Source organism: Python bivittatus, unplaced genomic scaffold, assembly GCF_059951505.1.
Source record: "Python bivittatus isolate LINGU-HERP-01145 unplaced genomic scaffold, Pbiv_v1 ctg000650_np1212, whole genome shotgun sequence".
NCBI lineage: Eukaryota > Metazoa > Chordata > Lepidosauria > Squamata > Pythonidae > Python > Python bivittatus.
This window is the reverse complement of record NW_028277093.1, coordinates 405,995-419,922: the sequence shown is the minus strand read 5'-3', so window position 1 is coordinate 419,922 and position 13,928 is coordinate 405,995. Positions and strand designations below refer to the sequence as shown.

At 53.1% G+C, this 13,928-nt stretch overlaps 1 protein-coding gene across 2 annotated transcripts; it reads left to right on the top strand.

Annotated features, from left to right (window-relative positions):
- The first annotated feature begins 3,515 nt into the window (after window positions 1–3,515).
- Window positions 3,516–12,713, top strand: LOC103057019 (uncharacterized). 2 transcript variants are annotated; one of them, XM_007444969.4, is made up of 4 exons: window positions 3,516–4,368; window positions 4,504–4,592; window positions 5,362–5,488; window positions 8,366–12,713. In XM_007444969.4, exons 1-4 carry the CDS (start codon window positions 4,272–4,274, stop codon window positions 9,505–9,507), a joined length of 1,455 nt encoding a protein of 484 aa, XP_007445031.2. In that variant the 5' UTR covers window positions 3,516–4,271; the 3' UTR covers window positions 9,508–12,713. The 2 variants fall into 2 exon arrangements, with proteins under 2 accessions (XP_007445031.2, XP_025033156.2); XM_025177388.2 differs by having other exon boundaries at window positions 3,516–4,592.
- The last annotated feature ends 1,215 nt before the right edge of the window (window positions 12,714–13,928 follow it).

The window sequence follows — 13,928 nt, the reverse complement described above, 5'->3', positions numbered from 1 at the left end:
AACATAGCCGACCTGTTCAGTCGTATTAATCTAATTGTCGAGTGGTTCTCTGAAGATGGAAGCAGAGAAGATCCAGTCAACCCTTCCAGCTCAAGCCGCAGCCGCAGCTGAGCGGTTCCGCTCCAAAGGCCTAAATTGTCATGGAAAGCGCAGAGGAGGAGATTCAGATCCAGGAGATTTTAAGTGAAAATGTCTGATTCTGATTTAAAAAAAAAAGAAAAGTCATTGAAGAGGCAGCCATGTGAGGAAGTCACATCGAAGATGTTCAGAAAGAGGTGGGGGGCTCTAATGCAGAAGTTCTCCAAGTCTCGCCTGACCCCTCTGCCTCGCCTGCCTCCAGGCTGACTCTCGGGAGAGGCCACTGAATCACCATCCGCAAATGTTCCTCCAGCATCTGCTCCAGCGACCACGTGCCAGAGATGCCAGCAAGGCCAAACTCTTTTGGCAGAGTCTGCAGGCTTAACAGGGGACCACAAATTGAGAGGCCAGGTTCAGATGCAGCACTAGGATCCCAGGGCCAGGTACACAGATAGCCTCCTTTCTGCCAGCAGAGACCTCTATCCTCAGGCAAGCGCGCCCACCCTTCCCCTTCCATGGAGCCCCCCCTTGGCACAGAGGCCTCCCCCTTTGCCCAGCCTGGACCCGAGGGCAGAGCTGAGATGCTCAGAAGGCCTTCACAAGGGGAAGTCCAGAGATGCTACTTTGGGTCCTTCCCAGGACCGAGTCACGGGGGCTCTTCTCTCCCCACCAGTCAGGGAAGGTCAAGGGAGGAGGGGGGGGAGGAGGAGACCCCTTTTACCTCCTGCCTGGAGACACCAACCGGGTTCTCACAGAGAGACCCAGAGTGGTTTGGGCTGGGCTCAGCCACCATGGTGGGTAAACTGTCATTTGTGGCATCCTTGGGGTTCTCTGAGCTTGGTTGTTTTCTTGCAAATGTTTCATTAGCCGGCTAGGATGGGGTTTGCTCCCTATTTATGTGCTATGGCCTGCCCTGCCAGTGCTGGGCGGGGGGTTTGTTTTGCGCCTCTGGTAGCACCCCAGGGACTCCACAGTTCAATCCTGAGCTACACATATTCGCCTCTATTGAAACTCATTTCTAGCAGAGGTTCCCCATCGTTTGGGGCTGGTGGGCACCGTTGGCATCTGGAGAGCAAGACCCAGAGACTCGCAGAATGGGTGCCACAGCAGGCGAGGTCAATCGTCAAACAGCCATTTATCAAAAGACCAACTCTTTGAAATCTGTTCCTTGTAGAGAAAATGCCAGGCCCTTATCGACATCACCCTGTGGTTTTACATATTAACACAATACACAAATAGGTAGCTGGGTTTATTTACTGAGGAAAATGACACACAGCATGTTTTTGACTCCTTTGTTTAACTGATTTCTCTTTCTCCAGTTTTAGGACTTACACAATTTAGGTCATATTTATGCAGAAGTATTGAAAAGGGTTCACCAACTTTTCAGCACCGCTGTATCCATCTTGGGGTTGTTGCGGTCCTGTCTGACTCCTGGTGCCCACATAGGCAAGCCCCTGCAGTCTCCTTGGCTGTGTGTTCGGAAGGGGTTTGCCCTGGCGTTCTTCGGAGGGCCTGGCCCCAAGTCCCCCAGCTGGCTTGGTGCCTCAGGCAGGACTCGAACTCACGTCTCCCAGCTCCTAGTCCAGCACCTCAGGCACTAGACCAAGCTGGCATTTTTGTCTGTAGCTATGCCCACTAGAGACAGTGGGTTTTATGCCACACGGAGAGACAATTCTTCTTCCCCAAAGCAGAGCCGCTAAGACAGACAAAGCCAGAGCCACGGAGCTGCAGGTGAAGAGGAACATGGAGGAAATATCCAGCTACGCTTACGCCGAGAAAAAGTGGGGGAAAGCGGCCCAGGCCAGCTTTGCCCTAATTCCTGGGCCTGGGAGGGAGGGAGGGAAGGGGGGGCACGACCAGCTTGCTTGCGAGAGAGACTCTGTCTCAGTCAAGGGAACTCCAGGATCACTGGGGGAGTCGGTTCAAAGGGCCGGCTGCTGGTGGCTCCCCCATCTCAGCCCTGACAGAACTCAGGAGTAAGTTGTGGGAGGGGTCTGGAGGCTTGAGAGCCCAGGGGGAGGGGTACCCAGGGAAGCCATGGCTCTCCGGCCCGGACATCCTTGCAGGGGGAGCGCAGCTGGGGACCGCTCTTGTCCAGGCCTGGACAGGGGGATGCCAAGCCCCCCAGGCCCGCTCTCTCCCCTCTTCCGTGGCACCCACATTGTCTCTGCCCCCTCCAAAGGGATGGCGCTCCAGGTGGCCCTTGATTTTCTCTAGGGCCCCCCTGAAGGCAGAGGTGTTGCCTTTCGGTGAAAGCTCGGGGGAAAAGCCATGGAGGGAGGAGGGGGCTCCAGCGGGGGCAATCAGCACGCAGCCTTCAAGAGCTGTTCAGCTCCGAGCAGTCCTGGGCGGTGTGGCCGGAGGCCAGGATGATGGGTTTGGCAATCGAACGCACTGCCCAGCCTAAGTTCAGCCTTTACCTACTGAACGGGGCTGCTTTTCAGACTGCAGGCAGGGTGGGAGGGAGGGACGCCCCTAAACCCGTGGGCACGGGCAGGGCAGGGGCTGGTGCGGCTCCCGGGGGTTGAGACAGCCGAGCTGGCCGGAGGGCCTCCTCCTTACCCGGCGCTGCCCCAGGGGACCGGGAGGTCTGCCAGCATCGCTGCCCAGGAGCCCGGAAGCAGCGCTGGGGAAGGCCAAGGACAGAAGCGCAGCCTGGTTTTTATTGCTTTATATCTGTCTCTTTAACACGCCTCTATGGCCGCCCCCCCCCCGCACGCAGGGACTCCGGGCGGCTCACGGAGTGTTTCCACGCTCAGCCAGCCGTGCAACACACCCAGCGGGGGACCAGCAGCGCAAGCCCGTCCTCCGCCGCCCCCCTCAAGTCACCCGGATGCGGGGGCCCCAAGCCGCGCTAGCGCCAGGCGTCGCGACGAGGAGGGGCCGCCCTGCCCTGCTCTCCCTGCCCGGAAAGTTCACGAACTCCGGGAGGAGATGACTGGCCGGGGCGCCCACCCCGCTCGCCCCCTAAACGTGCTTTCCGCTCCTCCGCCTGCTCCTTCCGAAGCGGCCGGGCTGGCTTCCAGAGCGGGAGCTGCCAGAGTCTGGCCGACAGTGGAAGAGCCGCCGCAGCCGCCGCCGCCGCCGCTTCTCAGCACAACCCAAAATCGCCTTTGCCTTTGCGGCAGCTGCATCGCGCGGCTGGCTCGCTCGCTCGCTCGCGGCTTGCAATCAGCTGCTGGTGCAAACGCTTCCTCCCCGGCCAGCCGTGCCCGGGATGCGCAAACATTCGGGGCCTCCGCCTTGTTCCCGGGAGACCGACCTTCCCAGGCTCCGAGCGGAGCCCCCCGCGTTCCGGCAGCGCTTCCCCGGAGTGGGGAAGACCCCAACCGACCTCCGCCCCTCGCCCCGGAGGAAGCCTTCGCCCCGGCGCCCCTCCCCCCAGCGGAGCCCCCGACGCCCAGCCGTCCTCCGGCTTCCCGCAGGGCCGCCCCGAGGCGGAGTCAAGCCGGGCCCGGCAGCTCCAGCTCTGCCAGGGCCGCCTGCAGACGCCGCCCGTGCCCGCTTTCCGGCCCCAGCTGCAGTCGGGCAGGCGAGCTCCCGGAGGCGCCCCCGATCCGCCCGGCCCGGCCCTGTTGCCCCCCGTTGCCGCAGAGGGTCGGCCGGGGGTCCGCCGCTTCCCCTGCTGAGAAGGCGGCCTGCCCCGGTGGCCGAGGAGCCCGGGTGCGGGGGAAGGGCGGGCCTGGCCCTGGCATTGGCATTGGCATTGGCCCCCCAGCGAGGAGCGGGCGGGGGCGGGCTCTGGGAAGAGCCGTGCGGAGAAGGAGCGGCTCAGCCCTTCCCGGGCTCTGCTCCTGGGCGGCGGCGGGCGGGCCGGCGCGCGCGCTGTCCAGCCGCCTGCGCCGCTGATGCCGGACCTGGCGCTGCGGCGCGGAGAGCAGCCCTAAGGGGGTCTTTCTCAGGCCCGGCCGCTTTAAGAGGTGGGGACTTCAACTCCGAGTTGGGGAACTCTGGGAGCTGAAGTCCACACCTCTTGAAGCGGCCGAGGTTGAGCGGGGCCGCCCTGAAGTGTGGTTCAAGAGCCGCAACGCCGCACCGGACAGGCCGAGCCCAGCCGAGAGCGCCGCGCGAGGCGGGAGCCCAGGGCGGCCGTTGGGGCCTCCCGCAGGGGTCGCTCCTTGGGCCGCTGCTCTGAAGCCTCTTCGGGTCTCCTGCGGGGATCCCGGCTGCTTTTTCGGGGGCCGGAGGCGCTCATGCAGGCTGCCGCCGATTCCTACCCCTGGAAGGAGGGAGGGAAGCCGCCCTCCGCGGGGACCGAACGGGAAGGTCCGGCCCCGGACTCGCCGCGGGGTAAGGGGGGGTTCCTGAGCCAGAGCTGCGGAGCCGTGGGGGGCCCCCCTCCCCTTCCCCCCAGGGGTGTTTCTCCAGGGCTCCCTCAGTCCTGCGCATCTCCCCCGCTCGGCTTAATAATGACCTTCCCCAAAGGCTGCCCTTTCGCAACCGCGGGGCTGGAATCGGCGGAAACGTTTCCTGCTCGCGGAGGGACAGGAACAGCAGCTGCCCCTTCAGCTCAGGTAGGAGCAAAGGTCGGGGGGGGGGCACGCAGCGGCTGCTGGCATGCTTTGGGGGCCCCAGAGCCTCGCCTCCTCCTCGCTGGGAGGCTTCTGGACTTCTCCGCTGTTACAAAATCTCCCTCTCAGTCTACTTGCTGCTTTGGGGCAGCCTCAGATTTAGAGCGTTGTGTTTTTCCTGCCCTGCTTTTTTAGGGCCCCCCCAATATAAACGGAATAAATTAAATAATTATGTAAATAAAATCTCTTAAAATAAAAGCAGAAAGGGGTATCCATCAGATATGTTGTACCTGATGGTCCGTGATGAAAGAAAAGGCCAGGCCAGGCCAGGCCTTTTAGGGTGATGGTGTCGGAGCTGGCCCACAACCTCTGTAGTGACTCCCCCCCATCGTGATGTCACCCGGCCTGGCTTTCACCACAAACAGTTATGGGGCAGGGAGGTGGCCACTGGCCTTCTTCCGCTATTGTTTTGGGACAGGTGGCATTTCTGGAGACACCGCAAACGTAATCCAATTGTGGTGCTCCAGCTTTCTCCAAAAGCGACACAGGTGAGTGCTGGTGTACGCAAAAGAGGGACGTCCGCCCTCCAGGTGCTGCTGGTTCTAAGCATCAGCCACTTTCCTGGAATCGAGGCAGAAGGAGAACTAGAACTGCAGGACATCCACCCCGGATGGTCTCGCCCCCGAATCCCTGGACAACGTCTCCTGTGCGGATGTTACGGGCACAAAACTGATTCCCGAGAGACGCCAATCAGTGCTTCTCCCTCTTCCAGAGCCCCGTGTCCTTCGAGGAGGTGGCCGTGTATTTCACCAATGAGGAGTGGGCGCTCTTAGCTGCTGGCCAGAAAGCCCTCCACCGAGAAGTCATGCTGGAGAATTCTAGGAACGTGGCTTCCTTGGGTAAGGCCGCCTCTTTGTTTGGGGTGCCAATTTTTGGAGACAGCGTGAATTCCAAGTCTTTCGACCCTGTTGTGTTTGGGCCCCAAGGGAGGCTGCAGATGTTCCAGCTGGAAATGAATGCTCTGGCTAGAGGATATGGAATGCCTCTTCTGCCAAGATACTTCCTCCATGTTGTGCCCTGTTCTCCTGTGGATCTGGGGTCCCAAAAGGCCCTGCCATCTTCTACAAGGCAGTGATCTTGGCTCACATTTTGAGGCCTCCTTGGTGTCTCCTTATGCTGAGGATTGAGGGTCAAGATGAGACACCATGCCTCCTTCTACAAGAAATAGTGGCCTCTGAAAAATGTCTGCTTGTACCAAGGATCCAGTCACGTCCTAGCTCTGCCCTTCCATATTGGAGAACACATTTTTTCCTCAACGTTTGTAGGAACTTTCCACAACAATCTTGTAAGTTCCAATAGAAGAGAATATGTGTAGCTCAGGGTTAAATTATGCAGTCCTTGGTGTGCTGTGGTGATGCCATGTGGTTGTAATAGTCTGTTGGTTGTTTCTGAGATGTTTTTGATGTATGGTAGTGTTAAACTTTTCATAGCTTGTGTTGGTGGTGGTCAGGCACTTTTTGATAAAGTTGCGTGGGTATCCATTTTGTTGGAAGATGTTGTGTAGCAGTCTGTTTCCTTTTTCCAGTGTTCTGGGTTGCTGCAGTGCGTTTGTACTTGTCTGAATAATGTTCTTACACAGCTCCTCTTGTGGGAAGTGGGGTTGTTACTTTGTGTTATCCAGAGAAACCCAGAACAGCAGAAAAAGGAAACAAGCCGCCTATACAACATCTTCCAACAAAATGGAGACCCACGCAACTTTATCAAAAAGTGCCTGACCACTCAACCCACTACAGCACAACATACAGTGCAAGGACCGTAACGGCCACTATGCAGGACAGACAGGCAGAAGGCTGGCAGAGCGCATCCATGAGCACCAACCAGCAGTCAGAAGACACGATGAAAACTCCTTAATCTCACCGCACGTGGACTGATTGAACCATAGTTTTAACTGGGAAACTGTCAGCATCTTAGACCAAGCTAAATCCAAAAATGTAAGGGAGTTCTTGGAAGCATGGTGTTCAGACAAGGCAGCCATCAACAGGCACATAGAGATAAACAGCATCTACATACTATTCAGAAGGAAATTCAAAACAATAAAAAGGAAACAAAAATACCAGAGCACATCCTCTCCGGCAGCCAACACAAAGATAAGCAGGGATTAATAGCAGACAAACAATCGGGCAGAAAACAATATCCTGATCAAGGAACTACCAGGGCGAAAACCACCGCCCCCAACAACACTGGCAGGGCAAACTACTGTACATAGACAGGGTGCAAACCCCACACTCACTCGCACTGATGATGTTACCTAGTTGGGTAACGAAATGTTTGCAAGCCAACCACCAAGCTCAGAGAGCACCAAGGACTCCACAATCTTGTATGCTCCTAGCAAATGTCCCATTGCTGCTTCCTCTCCAGTAGATAGCACATAAAGGGAATTATCCAAAACTTCCAAGCAATCAGAGTTTTGCCGTTGGGATGTCAGAAGCCCCCTTAGCCTTGTTACAGCTGCTCCGTTTTGGAGAGAATGAAGCGGACTGAAGAGAGACAGGCTGTTATGCCATCATTTGTTGATTGGTCTTGTGCAACCATGTTTTGGTTGCACAAGACCAAGAAAGTTATTCCTTATTTGAGACTCCACAGAGAGGGCCACTCTCCCTTTGACCAGGGTTACAGGTCTTTGAGGCCACTGGGGGGTGGGGGGACAAGAGGAGAGAAATTGCATGGTGGAGGACTTGCTATGGGAGGGGGCCAGTTTTGTCCATAAACATGGACAGATGCAGGATGCCATCCAGTAACAAGACGATCTACAAGTAGTCCTTGACTTACAAACATTCATTTAGTGACCATTCAAAGTTACAACAGTGCTGAAAAAAGTCACATGATCAGTCCCCAGTGTTGCAGTGTCCCTGCAGTGACATAATCAAAATTTGGGTGCTTGGTAACTGGCATGCGTTTACAACAGTTGCAGTGTCCTGAGGTCATGTGATCATTTTTAACCTTCCCAACTGGCTTCCAACAACCAAAATTAAGGGGGAACTGAGTGATTCACTTAATGACGTGATTCTCTTAATGACCATGTGATTCATTTAACAACTGCTATGATTTGCTTAACAACTGCTGCGAAAAAATGTCATAAAATTGGAACTCCTCACTTAATGATCATGCCACTTAACAATGAATTTTCGGGTTCTTATTGTGGTCATAAGCTGAGGACTACTTGTATTGGAAGAGGCAAGGGGGACCATTTTGGGTTCGTAAGTGCCTGGTAGAAGAAGGAATGGTGTCATTGTAGCAGTGACATGAAGTGTGTTGTTTGTAAATTATATAATTGGTGTGATTTGAGTGAGACATCTAGCCACATGTCATCCCTTGTGCCCCTGCTGACACACGTGGGAGAGAAATAACTTTGTAAGATCAGCCACTAAATTCTCATCCCCAAATGTGAAAATGTTTGCAGTGCTGGAAAATTGCCTTTTATGGCTGAATTATGGCAAGATCATACTTTGCTTGGCGGGGGGATCATTCAGGCTGTGGATTGCCCACCTCTGTTCTCCAGGGAAAAAACACATTTTTAACTGTTTTGATTCAAAACCATGCCAGAGGCTAGAAAAGGGCTGATAGCATAATCTCCCCATTTCCAACTTCCAAATTGAGCTCCTCTCATTTATGGATACGGGGAGCTGCAGATTGGGGGAGGGCTGTGGGAACACGATGAGGCAAGGCTGGTCTGGCACCTTTGCCTTCTGACTGGGTTTCTCTCTCTCGCCCGGCAGGAGACGGGGGGGAAAGCAGCAGCAGCAGCAGCAGCAGCAGAGGCAGGAGGTCACTGGCCAGCCCCAGCCTGCTTGGGATGAAGGAGACCTGGAGAAATCAGGAAGGAGCCAAAGAGCAGAGGGGAGGCCCAACAGAGAAGCTGAAGGAGCAGCTGCGGCCGGGGGACGCCCCTCGCAAAACGCCAGCTCGGCAAGGAAACCTGGAAGATGGGAGGAGCTTTGGCCACCCAGCAGAGCGGAGTGCCCATCGGCAGAGCCGGGCAGAGCAGAAGCAGCACCGGTGCCGGGAATGTGGGAAGAGCTTCCGGCAGAGCTCCCACCTGGCTTCCCATCAAAGCATCCACACGGGAGAGAGGCCACACCAGTGCTGGGAGTGTGGGAAGAGCTTCCGGCAGCTCGCCTATCTCACCTCCCACCGAAGGATCCACACGGGGGAGAAGCCATATCAGTGCTCAGAGTGTGGGAAGAGCTTCAATCGGAGCACAAACCTCACTTGCCATCTAAGGAAGCACACAGGGGAGAAGCCTTACCACTGCCCCATCTGCAGTAAGGGCTTCTGCGACAAATCAGGGTTCAACCTGCACCAGTTAATTCATTCCAAGGACAAGCCGCATAAGTGCTTAACCTGCGGCAAGACTTTCATCCGGCGCTCGCAGCTGACGTCCCACGAAGGGATCCACACGGGGGAGAAGCCGTACCGGTGCTCGGAGTGTGGGAAGAGCTTCCACCGGAGCTCCAACCTCACCTCTCACTTGCGAATCCACGCGGGGGAAAAGCCGTACCGCTGTTCTGAGTGCAGCAAGAGCTTTTACGACAAGCAGCACCTCCTGCGGCACCAGAGGATGCACACGGCGGAGAAGCCCTACCCGTGCGTGGAGTGCGGGAAGAACTTCAGCCAGAGGAGGAACCTGATGAGACATCAGAAGCTCCACGGGGGAGCAAAACCGCATCCGTGCTTGCAGCAGGCAAAGAGGTTTTATAACGAGCGACAGCTGAAGAGGCACCAAACTGCTCATGGGGAGGAAGGGGGGACTTTCATGTCTTGGAGTGTCGAGGTGGCATCAGACGGGGCCCCAGTCCTGCTTCCCTGCCGAGAATTCGCACAGGGAAATCAGTATGTCATAATTTCTCAGATTGAGTGACAGGGTATTGCTCAGTTAGTCTTTGTGAACATATGACAACTTTTTTTATCCCTCGCCAGAGACTGATCACTTTGTGCCTTAATTCTGTGCTTACATTTCTAGCACACTTGGCTAACAACACCATTCAGCATGGTTCTGCTGGTCACCCAGCCGTAGATATAAGAACATCCATGCTGGAGAGATGAAGAACTTTTGTACAGTCAGGACCAGAAATATTGGAAGAATAACTGTTTTGGCATTTGGCCTCTGTACACCACCACACTGAAGTTGAAAGGACTTCCTGAATGGTCAGTGTCCCACTTTTGTCAAACCCCTTGATGTACAGCTGAAAGTCCTGACTTCACTCCCATCTGGGTGTGTTTCCTTTCAACTTCAGTGTGGTGGTGTACAGAGGCCAAATGCCAAAACAGTTATCCTTGTTCCAAATATTTCTGGTCCTGACTGTATTTTTAAATTCTCTCTCCTTCTAACACATACTGTATATATCATGCAGGGTAGTGTACAACACTTAAAATTGGTACCAATTCAATTATAAATGCTGGAAAGTCCAAAAACACAAACTTTCCAATAAAAATTGTAAAACAGCAAAAGCAAGACACAGAATCTTCTGAAAGGCACGTTGTCAGGAAAGGATGCTATGCCAAAAGAAAGGTTTTGACCCCTTGGAAACCAGTAGCAGAGAGAATGCTGTCTGGGCTGCCTGTGGTAGAGGATTCCCAAATTTACATGTGGCGGCTAAGAAGGCCTTTCTTTTCTCCTAAAACCTGTGCCCCTCACAGCTGGGAGAAGGCCCTTTTCCAGCAGATTTTGGGGAGGAAGGAGGCAGACCCTGAGCTCTTCCTCCCCACTTTGAGTTGGGCCCAGAAACTAGAGCGAGTTTTGTGTGTTGAGTACCTGCAAGTATCTTCCAGTATTCTCTCGGTGGCAGGTAAGGTGGCCCTGTGCAGAGAACTGCTAAGTCATCCAGTCTGGATGCAACAGAGGAACAAAGATGGCAAACCAGCTTAAAGTGGGGAACACACCACCACTTCAGCTGCAAAGCTGAATCCAGAAGTGCTCCAAATGGCAAGGTCTTTGGGGAATGACATTTCCAAACACGCTGAAGCCTGCTCCAGAGTCCATCTAGTTTCTGACCAGATGCACCTCTGGCGTGCCTGGAGTAAGTTTTGATTTGTTGGGCCTCATCCTCCAGCTCATGACTGTCAGGAGTCACTGATTCAGGACATCAACAATGGCCCCAGGAGTGCATGGAAATGTGAAACATCTGCATGGCATCTACAGAAAACAGTGCACTCCTGAGGATCCTTCCCAGGAGTTCCACGTAGCTGTTAGATAAGATCAAATGGAGAAATGCCATGTACCGGTGTCCAGGACACTTAAGACAACTTCTTGGAATCACCCTCTGGAACTGACATAAAAGGAAGTACTAGAACTGCCAAAAACTGCCTTCCAGCCCCATGTCTGACTGGTGGTGAACCTCAGTGACAATTAAATGCCCTTGGGGTGTCCAGCAGAAACAACAGGGATGTACTCTGTTTTCCAGTGTAGCTCAGGGCAACCAGGGCCAGACTGAAATGGACCTAGATAGTCCATCTCATCCAAGTACTAACAGAACTGGGATGTTACCACTCAGCAAATTGCTGAAGAGTAGGAAAGTGAAACTGGAAATTGTGCACCATGATGAGTTTCTGAGGTGGATTCTTCAATAAATGTTGTATGACGGTTGTCATAAAATGGCTGGATGAGACCCCTGAAGCCCTGAGCACACTACCTGCTCAACCAGACCTTCCCCAGTTGCCTTACTGTACTTAGGAAGGGCAAGAAACAACTATGCAGGTGGTTGGTCTCACACTAACATGAATCTAGTCCACCACCCAAGGCTGAATGAATGGAAACAGTCTTAAAACAAGGACAACTAACATCTTAGGTTCAATTTTTGGATCTTCTCTAATCTTGGAATCCAAGTGGGAAATACCAGCAATTTCATCCACAAAGTATCTAGCAAACATGGTACAGCAAGCCACTGAGTTGAATTCCTATCCTTTTTCAGGCCCTTGGTGTCAGTGACCTCTTACAACTCAGGGTACTTGTGCGGTCGCAGCAGTAGAAGCAAAGGACGTAGCGTAGACCTGAGCTGGAGGGAGCTCTATGTTTGATCAACTCATCCAGGTCCGTCTTCTGCCCTTCAGCTTGCTGTCGGTCCTTCTGTGCTGTTGCCCTGAACTGCCTTTCGGCTCCATCAACAGAGGAAGGGGGGCTTGGAAGTACTTGGGTCAGCTGCTAGAGGTGATACCCATCCTAGAGATCAAGTGAGACATCAACAGAGCCCCCAGTTGAAGGGAAAGGAAATTGCAAAGCTGAGAGGTTCAACCTTTCCAATAAATGTCCCACTCTGCAGGGGTTACTGCGAAGAGAGATCTCTTTGGAAAAGACCCTGATGCTGGGAAAGATTGAAGGCAAAAGGAGAAGAGGACGGCAGAGGATGAGATGGTTAGATAGCATCACTGAAGCAATGAGCATGAAACTGAGCCAACTCAGGGAGGCAGTGAAGGACAGGAAGGCCTGGCGCAATATGGTTCATGGGGTCACGAAGAGTCAGACACGACTTAACGACTAAACAACAACAAAGCAGGGGTTACAAGCTCCTCTGGGTCTAAGCACTACCAGGTAGTGATTTGTCTGTGACACGGAGAAAGTATTTGCCACTCTAGACCAGATCACCATCTTCAGGCCACGAACAAAAAAGGCCAGTGTCTCTCTCCCACTATGTGAATTAGGCAGATGTTATTTGGGACAGCATCCTAAGCTGCTCCTGACAAGATGGCTTCCACGCAAGGGTTGATGCTCGGTAGAGCTTCTCATCTTGGGGACTCAGCACCACACCCAGAGTCGCCCCAATGAGCTCAGGGAGAGAGACCAGGACACCAGAGTGGAAGTCTATTGGCAGAGTCAGAGATCCGTAATATTCTTCCATTTTTCCATGCTCAACTTCTCAACCTCGGAATTCACTGGGCGAGCCTGGGTTCAAGTCTTCCTTACGGGAGGTATTCCTGCCTCATTCTGCGCAATCAAGGATCACGTTGCCTAAGCTAAAAGCTGCGGAGCTGTAGTTGCTCCTAATCATTCTGATTGCCGTATTTTGTAGTTTTTCCAGTCTCAATATTTTGTGTAATAAAAAGTTTATATACGCTGAATGTAATTTTCAGTTTTGTTCCTAATATTCTTCCAAGCAGAATAGATTTTTTTTCACAACACTGGCTGTGTTTCGGCTTCACACAATATGGGCAAGTGTAAAAAGCATGGACCCAAAAACCCAGTGAACAAAATATAATTAGAGTCAATTCTCGTTATTTGCAGTAGTAAACATTCTATAAAGTTGCCACAAACACTGAATTAGCAAATACTGGAACCTCAGCTAGGAACTTTTTTGCCACTCTGCATGTCCAGGAATGACTGAAAGCACCTCAAGTATTGATTTTGCCATTACCGTACAAGTAAATTTTAATGAGTAGGCAAATTCACAAATATGGAATCTGAAAATAACTCCTCCCCTCCCAGCCCAGCCTGAAGAAGGGGGGGGCAATGGAGTAACCAGCTGAGAAGCCCCAGCGGCCCCTCCTCCCTCCAGGACATGCCCCCCCTTCTCTCCACTTTCTGCCTCCCTACAGAGGGGCTCCCGGCTCTGCTGCCCCCTGGAAGGGCCCCTTTTGCCTATTAATCAAACCACCTGGGTACAGGGACTTGCCCGGCTCCCCAAACTGGCCAGCCTATCGGATTCCCCAGGATTCCTCCCTTTGTAGCCCTCCACGTCTGTAAAAATCTTTAAGAGACTGCAGAGTCCTTGGTGCTCTCTGAGCTTGGTTGTTTTCTTGCAGACGTTTCGTTACCTGGCTAGGTGACATCTTCAGTGCTAGAATGGGTCGGGGTTTGCTCCCTATTTATGTACGGCAGCTTGCCCTGTCAGTGTTGGTGGGGGCGTGGTTTTTGTTTTGTTTTTTGTTTTCCTTTGGTAGTTCCTGGGGAGGAGCCATCCCAGCAATATACGTCCTCCTAAGCTCCTGCTCTTTTAAAAACTTCATTATTTTTAAATAGTTGATTATAGCCAGTCTTTTCTTCTTTTTTGATAGTTTTAGTTATAATAAGCCTTTTAGAACATTGTAGTTTTTAAAAATTATTTTTATATTACACTGGACCCATCAATTCCTGGCAAATAGAAGGGGTAGAAATGGAAGCAGTAACAGACTTCATTTATTTGGGCTCCAAGATCACCGCAGACGGAGACTGCAGCCATGAAATTAAAAGACGCTTGCTCCTTGGGAGGAAAGCTATGGCAAGCCTAGATAGCATATTAAAAAGCAGAGACGTCACCTTGCCGACAAAGATCCGCATAGTCAAAGCTATGGTTTTTCCAGTAGTAATGT